Here is a 9,234-nt window from a genome sequence, read left to right as displayed (position 1 = left end):
ACCTTTGATCAAATGAACAACTTTTTTTAATTATTGGCTTATTTTACTCGCTTGGGTACTTACATAACCTTACCAACAGTGGTGGGGGTGGGTGGTTCAGAACAAGTTTGTATTGGAATTTTTCAGGTAATGCGATCCATTTTCGATATGACTATATTTTGAAAGGATTCTGATCGCAGGCCTTTAAGATATTTTCCCCGTAAAACAGAAATAAGATTATATTTTTTGCAAACTCCAGGAGAAGTTATATAAAAATAATATAAAAGATTATTGATATTGTTCTAATTACAATGAACTTCATTTCTTCAAATTTTATTTAGAGACAAGTACATTTATTGAATGGAGTGATTATAAATGTGTTTTCTTAACTCATGTATCATTAAAACATGACACTCTAAGCTAAAACTTGTCCGAATAATGTTAAAATTCTCTTAAACCGTTTCATTTGGGTCTGGTTACATTATTATTCAATTTTCAACTGAAGTAATTGCTCGTGAAGACATCAATTCTTACTTTGCCTTCAGAGATGATTTAAAGAGCTGCGATTTAAAATTCCCAAACGAAAACTATATGCAAAAACAAACAGGTGAAGGTGAGTCATATACAATGTTTATTCATGAAGTTTTTTTTATTTTTGCTTATTCCAAAAAGTTATTTAATGTGTGTATTCCTTTATTTAGTTTTTAACCTCTACAGTAAATGTTGCTTTATATAGTGAGTGATCGTAGTAGACACAGTCAGGATGATGTATCTAAGTAGACAAGAGTACATACTATATAAGGAGTTAACAAGTTATTGTGCTAGCTATTTTACCTATTCTTGATAAATGCTATTGGAGGAACACTGAATTACATGTATTCTATCGTCACTAATTCAGCTTTTAACTTTAATTTAATTTCAAAAACATAATACCATTAACTCATTATGTTTTTTATAAACCCTTTAATTATTTTCTTTATAACTAAAATTAGTATTTCAAAACAGTAAAATATTACTTTTCAGTGAGAGATAAAACAGAAAATCTATATTTACAACTTATTTTTACAATTTTACACTTTTTATACGATTTAAAGGATTAATTGACATGCTGAGGCACGATGAATCATTGGAATAATAAAAAGTAATAAGCGTAAAAATATTTATTTCATAATTGGATATTTAAAATATTTTTACGCACAGTCAATTATTTTTATTCATTAAAATTACTGTTTCTGGAAAATGTGATAAAACAGGAGAACTTATATAAAAGCTCATGAATGTATAAAGGGAAATTAAAAGGTATTTATATTAAAAATAATATAAACTTAGTACCTAAATATATATAATAATAATAATAGATTTTAAATATTTAATCAAGTAAATGATAATAAAAGTCTTCATACACAATCTTCATAAAAGTATGTTTGTACATAATAAAGGCTAAAATGCTTGTAAGTGTATGGAAATATAACCTGCTAGACAAGAAAACTGCGACAGTCGTTTTATAAAAGTTTGTTCCCTCAGGTAAACCCACATCCAACTTTGATGCATTTTCAACACGTTGTTAAAAGTTTCCTCACAACTGTTATAACAAACTAGTCCTATTCATACACAGTCTACTGCCCTCCCTCATCGTATTTGTATTCTATTCTGTCTTCCTGAAATTTGGAGATGTTATAATGCACAATTTTGTTAAAAAACATAGCGTTTTCTTTTAAACATATTGTTTTGTTAAACATCAATGACTGTGTATAACTTGTTATTAAATACACTATCAAGAGTCTTTTTGGTAAGAAGTATTAGACGTTTTAGCTTATAACTTATAGAATATACTATGGAGAACACTATGCGGCTTTTTCAATTCTCTATTAAAAAAACCCTTTACGGACCCATAAGATAAATGCATTGAATGAAAGAACCTATGAGAAAGCTTTAATGCGAAAATGTACAAATCCTTGATTGAAATGATTTGAAATTTTAAAAATTAATTAAATATGCTTTGATAATCACCAGAATAATCCTTATATTATTTAGTAATTAATAAACAAAACTTTGATACAGATGGAACTAGTGAAAAAAAATTGTCTTAAACAAAAAGATTTTATCTTACCAAACCATCAATTCTAATCATGACATATGAGTGATAAATTAAGGTCACCAGATGTTTGGTGTACGTGAAAAAATGTAACAAAAGTTTGCTATTATGATTTTAATCATACAAATGTATTATAAAAGTAATGAAAATAGCTACTGAAAGTGTGTTACAACACTTCATAAAAAATTACACTTATAAGTCTAAATACAAATGGATGAAATAAAAGGAATGTTCTTATCCTTTGCTGGACGGTCCAGGGATGCAACGGCCTTTGGAACATAAGTAACCTGGCGGACAGTGGATGACGTCACAGGTAGGTGGAGGTCTACAAGAGGGGACTGGAGGACATGGAGGTCGCCTACAAGAGCTCTCCACAAGGTAACACTCTTGCCCTGGAGGACATTCAAAGTCCAGGCAGGTGGCTCTAGTGACGCAGCGTCCATTTATACATACTCTACCGTAGTTGCAAGGAGAAGAAGGACTGCACGCTCTAGGTCTGCAGGATGGTATTGGAAAACAAGGAGCTTTAACACACACGACCTCCTCGAGGTAACACTCTTCTGCAGGAGGACAATCATACCCTCTGCAAGTCGGTGCAAGAGATACCGAACCGGGCACATCCTTTAGAGACCACCCTAGACCGAGTTCGCCATCCACGCTGACTTTATTTACCTCCTCAACACATTTACCGTCCTGGCAGATGTAGCGTTGCTTGCAGCTTACTGTAGCACACTTGTCAATGGGTCTGCAGGAAGGAACTCTGCAAGGAGGTTCTGTACAAGGAACGTCTTCTAGATGACACTCTTGACCATATGGACATTGATAGTCGTAGCAAGGATCTAAAATGCATTTTCTGTCTACGCATGTGTATCCTGCAATACAGTTAATCGTTGCACACGTCAATTCCTGTACACAAGTGGGTATGCCATCCAAAATAATACACTCCTTCTGCTCTCCACAGTCAATACCGTCACAAGTCTGTCTCTCCTCCTCTGGACAACTGCTACTGTTGTTTGTAGGGGTGCAGGTAGGAATAGGACAACAGGGAGGTACGAAACACTGGACAACCTCGAGAATACACTCTTGGCCTTCTGGACACACCACTCCTTCACACGTGGATGACTGAAAGAAGAAAATGATAACCCTATAAACTTTTGTACATATATAGTGTGTATATGCTATTTACATGCCTTATTTCAAATCAAAACTTATATGGATAATAAATGGCAATATATTTTGAAAACTTAACTTGAAAGGAAGTTGCACTTTAAATTTAATGTCATAAATAAGTGAAATGTATAAGTGTTTAGAGTTTTACGGGTTTCAATTTTAATTAAATAATTGTAAAATTAATATAGCAATACGAACATTGTTATGTCATCTCAACTTCAAATATTATGCGATGTGTATTATTAAGGGCCTGACAGATCCCCTCTCTATGTTGTCTGTCTGTCCGTCTATCCTTCAAGAGATTGTAGAGACTCGGAACTTTTTGCGTGGAATTTTTGGCCCAAGGTTTTTGATTTTTTAGTCAAAAGTTTTAAACACAGTTCTTTCGTTTGTCTCACCGTTCGTGGGATGTCTTTTGATAAAAAAGTTATTTAGTCTTAATACCGGCCTTTTATACTCTTGTCAAAATGTATACAATCAAATGAACACACACCCTCTGCGATCGGTCCGGGCTGGGCTGAGCCAGGCCGGTCACAGTGGGCGGGTGCCCTTTTGATTTCGTGTATTTCGACTTCACAAAAAGGCCGGGCCGGTCACAGTGGGCGCCGTGCTTAACTGTGCGATAACGCTTTCGTAACGTTCTGTCAGGTTCTCCGATACTCGTTGTATAGGTTTATGGTTTATAGGAATTTAAATAATTATATAACATTAAAATAAAGATTTATCAGTTGCTGACTTACACAGGGTCTGCACGTGGGTTCACCATTCAACAAATAACACTCCTCCCCGTCTTTACAATCATTAAAATCACATGTCTTTTCCTTGGCGCATCCTCCATCCTCAGTTGGTTCCTGAAAGGAGTGAATGACATGGCTTGGTTAATAATGTGAATAAAAGAGCGTCTATCTCTAAACCTTGTGTAATACCTAATTTTATATTAAAATTACACGCTAATCAGATGCCACCCACATTCACTTCAAACGCTTAGATTTGAGTGTCACTAATGAATATTGTATAAAAATGATTAATTTTAATACTAATGCTGTAGAATTTGAAGTGCATTATATTTATAAATAGGAAAATGTACACTGAATATACATTTTAAATAGTGTTAAAGGAAAATTATATTTGTAACAATTAATTAGTATTGAGAAACTAAAATATAAGTTTTTGAAGTGAAATGTTTTTGAATATTTTGAGAGACTAGTTCCTATTAAAACGCAGATTTAAACTTTCCGTCAGATGACTGGCGCACCCTTCTAAGAGTCGGGTATCTTCAACAACGTAAAACCTCATAAACATAGGAGAAACTCAAGGGCATTTCGGTTTAGTCGGCTATTTAATCCTCAGAATTCGGTATAAATCAATGCGAAAGAATCCAAGTATAAATGTCTCTGTTGTTGTACAAATAACGTATAAAATGTTATATTGTGAAACAATTTCTTGTTACATCTTTAATGCAGATATAACGGGATTTGATTCACTAATAATATGAATATAAGTAGTTGTGTACCATTAAAATACGGATTTTGGCTTTTCCAACTTGAATTTTATATTAATTTTTGATAGAATTACTAGAACTGGAAGTACTCATTTTAAATAAGTATATTCCTTTCAAATTTTAGATTATTTATTAACTAAATTTACTCAGGTGTTCCATGCTCTGGCCTTGTATGGTTTATTTTAGAGGTTAAATCTTTTCATTTTTCACTTGTTAATGAAAATGTTTTTATTAATGTCAATTCACTCACTTATTTTTATTTAAGTTTTTGAGTATTATTGGTAGTGCAGACTGATGAACTCGTTTCCCCACACACAGGCTGATGCCAATGTGGGGATAATTTCCTATAAAGATATTTTTAATGTATTTTATTTACTCTGTATATAAATTTTAGAAATCAATCAATCAATAAATTTAAGGACCTCCTATTAATGTAAAGTAAATTATGTATTATATATCATTAGGGCCAAGAAGCCCTCTCTAACAGTTAAACTGAGGACCAACGACTTAAAGGTAACTTCCGAACCACCACCAACGGCCGGGCAGGCGGACTGCTTGTAAGGACAGGATCGCTCAGCGGTCACCATCCAAGCAGCAGCCACGCTCGACGTTGCTGGATTCCGTTATCTCGCGATAACCGCTGTACCCGCTGCACTGCGCTACTGTACAATGTTCTCACATTGCAGAATGTTGTTAATCTGTAAACCACGGAGAGCCTATACTGATAACAATATTTACAAGCTCCTTATCAGGAAAAGTTAACAAACAAGAAGGTTTCTGTGGAAGTAATGTAATGTAGAGGTATGCATCATTAGTAACACAACCTTGTGAATCCGATTGTAGTGAATCTTAGTGACTGGTTTTTAACGTTTTAAGTTTTAGATTTATCTACTAATTTAAAATTTTTAAATTATGTAGTTTTAAGTGATTAGACGAAGCCACTCAGAAAAGTTTCTTAGGTTTACTCCTACCTATTATAAAGTAGGAGTAAACCACGGTTCTTATGGCTTACGTCCTTATCTACGGAGAAAACTAACTAATACCTTAATGTATGACATTTGCGTAAACTGACATACTACTAATCATATGTAATACATCTAATTCTAATGCATATGTTTTGATATTCTAAAATAAATAAGCAATTTACGATAATTGAATTTTTATTACATATTAAAATATTAGAACAAAATACGTGTTGCAATTTCTTAATACGCTTGAATGATGCCTTTACCAGTCAGACCATACCTTAAATAATCCTTTCTTAAATATAAAATAGTTTAAACAGTCTTAGGTGGTGAGAATTAATTATACAGGGCGTGTGAAACGGATATGTTTTGAAATAAAAAAAATGTTTTTCTAATAGTCTATTGTCTGTAGTCTGTATTGCCTGCCAACTAAATGTTTTGCCTGTTCAGCAAGTTTATGTTTTTAAAAATTTTAAGTGTTTTTACTCAAGGAGCGGGAATATGGGACTATCAATTTACTGTACAATACAAGAAACACACGGCGTAGAATTTTATAGCTTGCCAAACGTGAACAAAGAAATATACAGACGATCCTTGTCTTACGGTGATCCAAAATGTTTTAATAGTCTGCCAGATGAAGTTAAATTGCGTTACCCTTTAAAATTATTTTGTAAACAATTTAAATCTTGGATGTTTAACACACTTTATCTTAGCTATTTGTATGAATTGGTATGTTCATAGATGTACAATGGTAAATAATGAGATGAAGTGTAAAATTTTTATAAACTTCTTTTTGAAATTCGACATAGATAATTTTTTTGGTTATGACTAGTATTAATTAATATTAAAGTTGCTTTATATAACTGTAACAGGATACTAAGTGAAGTATTATTTATTTATCAGACTGTCTATGGCACTATAGACTTGTGTGTTGATACGGTCGATATTGCTGATAGTTTATATAATTAATATATTAGTATTGTGGTATTTTTAGTATTGTTTGTACGTAATGTATAGTGTGTAGACAGGCACCACGGAGAGCGGTAGGCCTACTGATAACAGTTCTGTGTGGCTCAATTAATAGTTTTGTTAACTATGTATTTTATATTATATTAGGTAACCACACTAAGGGATAAATTATTAGCTTTAATTCCTAACAGCTTCAAATGTAACAAAATGTGTTTTATTGTTAAGGAATGAACAAATTTTACTATTGTTATTATTATAATTTCTGTTTTCATAGCGTCTGTCTGTATTTTTATAGAAAAATCATAACTCAGAAACTATCCTATTAATATATAACATTCTGCTAAAGGAAAAAATATATTGTTAATAGTTTCAAAACTATAGCCTTCAAAAAATTTGAAGCAACATTTTATTTAAAACCGAAGGGAAGAGAAAATATTATCAAGGATCATAAAATGTAGCTTGTAAAAAAAGAATATTTTTTTCTACCTTATATTTGTTATAATAACGATAATAATACTTTATTGCATTATATTAGCAACATACATTGTATCGCAATCGTCAACAGATTTCTCAACTCAATAGATATACCTCTCAATGAGGTTTTAACACACATTCATACTTATAATTATAGCCACATAGTATTAGCAAAATACACAGTCGAACTGGCTTCAGATCCAGCACTTAAAATATCCCAGCGGCTCATCAAGAATTCATCAACAGAGTAAAACTCATTGATATGATCTGATGATAAACAGCAAAATAATTACATGTTTACTAAGCTCGTGCAATCCACTACGGGCAATAAGTATAGAGATACTCGTATACATTGTGCGAGAGTAGTGTTCACTTATTTATTCCATTTATATCATCCATTCATAGGAAATATTGTATTTCGATATTTGTCAATTTACAGTCCAAATTTTCTGTTCGCCTTGTTATGAAATTTTGCTTTGCATTTTTAAAAGTTTGCCATTTTGTAACTTTTAATGATACTTTTAGTCTTTTACTAGAAAATAAGATCTTAAAAAGACAAAAAAAAATGCAAACTACAAAGTCTGACCTAAAAAGTTTTTGATTTTTGATTTATTATTAAGAATTGGGACAGACAGACGCTACACGAAGCGAAATAAAATAGTCCATCGTGGTAGAGGAGCTTTTTTTCATTTCCCCATATGCAATCATTTCTCGAAATATTTCCCAAAAACATTTTGGATGTCTTGTATATGTGTGTGTATTCTATTACTGTCATTTTCTAAAAACTAGTTTAAATTCTTTTAATGCTCCTTTCGAAGAGCACACAATAAAAGCTTTCAAAACCGTTTCACAAAAAGCAATTTCAAAAAACCCAAATTTGGAATTTACAGCTATTATTTTAACTGTTAAATCTACGGTAATATTTAATATGCCTTTTAACTTTAGTTAACTTTGTAAAAAAATGTTTAGACTTGTTTATATTTAGCTTGTTTTCACAAATGGTTCCTCCGAGCTGATAAAACCTCATATTTAACGTGGGATCCGAACCTTACAGACATGGAACTGACCTTCACTGCCACAGCCTGCTGTATCACACACAATACTAACAAAGGTAACACGCGTGTACTGACGCACATCGCTACCACTGGTACAAACCGCACAGTAACTACAGTCCATCTGTACTATCTCTACAGAGTGTGCAGTAAATCATTAGTTGGTTGCCAACGAAGTTATTGTATTCTTTTCCTTATTCTTCTCACACCAACAAAGTCATGTTATTCTAGATTTACAGGAACTCTGTATCGGCAATTAACTAAGTATTTTTCAAATACAAACTCTTAATACCTACCTCACGTGCTTTTTATAAATATCAGTAAAAAGTTTCCAAATTGTTTAAAATGAAATTTCTACAATTATTTTTTAGAAGTAAAGTTAGCCAGTGGTTGTTATCATTGTCTATTGAGCATGCAGAGACAGCACTGAGCCGGTTCAATACCTATATCTCCCGGCTCATGTGTGTTTTATATAGTGTATGTGTGTGGTGGTTTATTGGCTGCAGAGCCCACTGACACTTTTGAAGGCGTTTGGCCTTTCCGGTAGAGTGTAGAGACTCCGAGCCGTGGTGTACAAGTTAGGAGTAGCTCCAGTTTAATATTTGGTTTAATTAAGTGTTTTGTTAGTTTTGCTGAGCTGTTCTCCTTCTGACATGTGCGGCTAAGTTTACGGCCCCTCACTGATGAGGTCCAGGAGATGAGTTGATTTTCTGCTGTCATCTCTCCATCATGCGTGGTCGCAGAGAACCTTCGCTTTTGCGCTCTGCTGAAGGACGGCCACCATGATGGACATTTCTACTAGTCAACATCTATGATACCCTGCCCCATATTCTTTATTTATTTGTTATTGTTTATTGTTGCCATTTATATAGTTTATATTTTGTTATTTAATTTTAAGTTAGTTTTAGATATTATTTAGTTATTTCTTGGATTTCATTAGGAGCCCGCCCTTAGCCGAAGGATACCGGGTGGAATTGACTTTCTTGTTTCAAATTATGGCGTTTCTAATTTTTGTATGCAGGTGCACCT

At 33.0% G+C, this 9,234-nt stretch overlaps 1 protein-coding gene across 1 annotated transcript; it reads right to left on the bottom strand.

Annotated features, from left to right (window-relative positions):
- Window positions 1–2,235: 2,235 nt before the first annotated feature.
- LOC124368059 (keratin-associated protein 4-12-like) lies at window positions 2,236–8,289 on the bottom strand. Its single transcript, XM_046825333.1, has 3 exons — window positions 8,221–8,289; window positions 3,985–4,095; window positions 2,236–3,196 (listed from the first exon to the last, which is right to left on the bottom strand). The coding sequence occupies exons 1-3, from the start codon at window positions 8,287–8,289 to the stop codon at window positions 2,309–2,311; spliced, it is 1,068 nt and encodes a 355-aa protein (XP_046681289.1). The 3' UTR covers window positions 2,236–2,308.
- Between the last annotated feature and the right edge of the window lie 945 nt (window positions 8,290–9,234).

Source organism: Homalodisca vitripennis, chromosome 8, assembly GCF_021130785.1.
Source record: "Homalodisca vitripennis isolate AUS2020 chromosome 8, UT_GWSS_2.1, whole genome shotgun sequence".
In the NCBI taxonomy this organism is placed as follows: Eukaryota; Metazoa; Arthropoda; class Insecta; order Hemiptera; family Cicadellidae; genus Homalodisca; species Homalodisca vitripennis.
The sequence above is the reverse complement of the archived record's forward strand: the minus strand, read 5'-3'. Positions and strand labels throughout refer to the sequence as shown.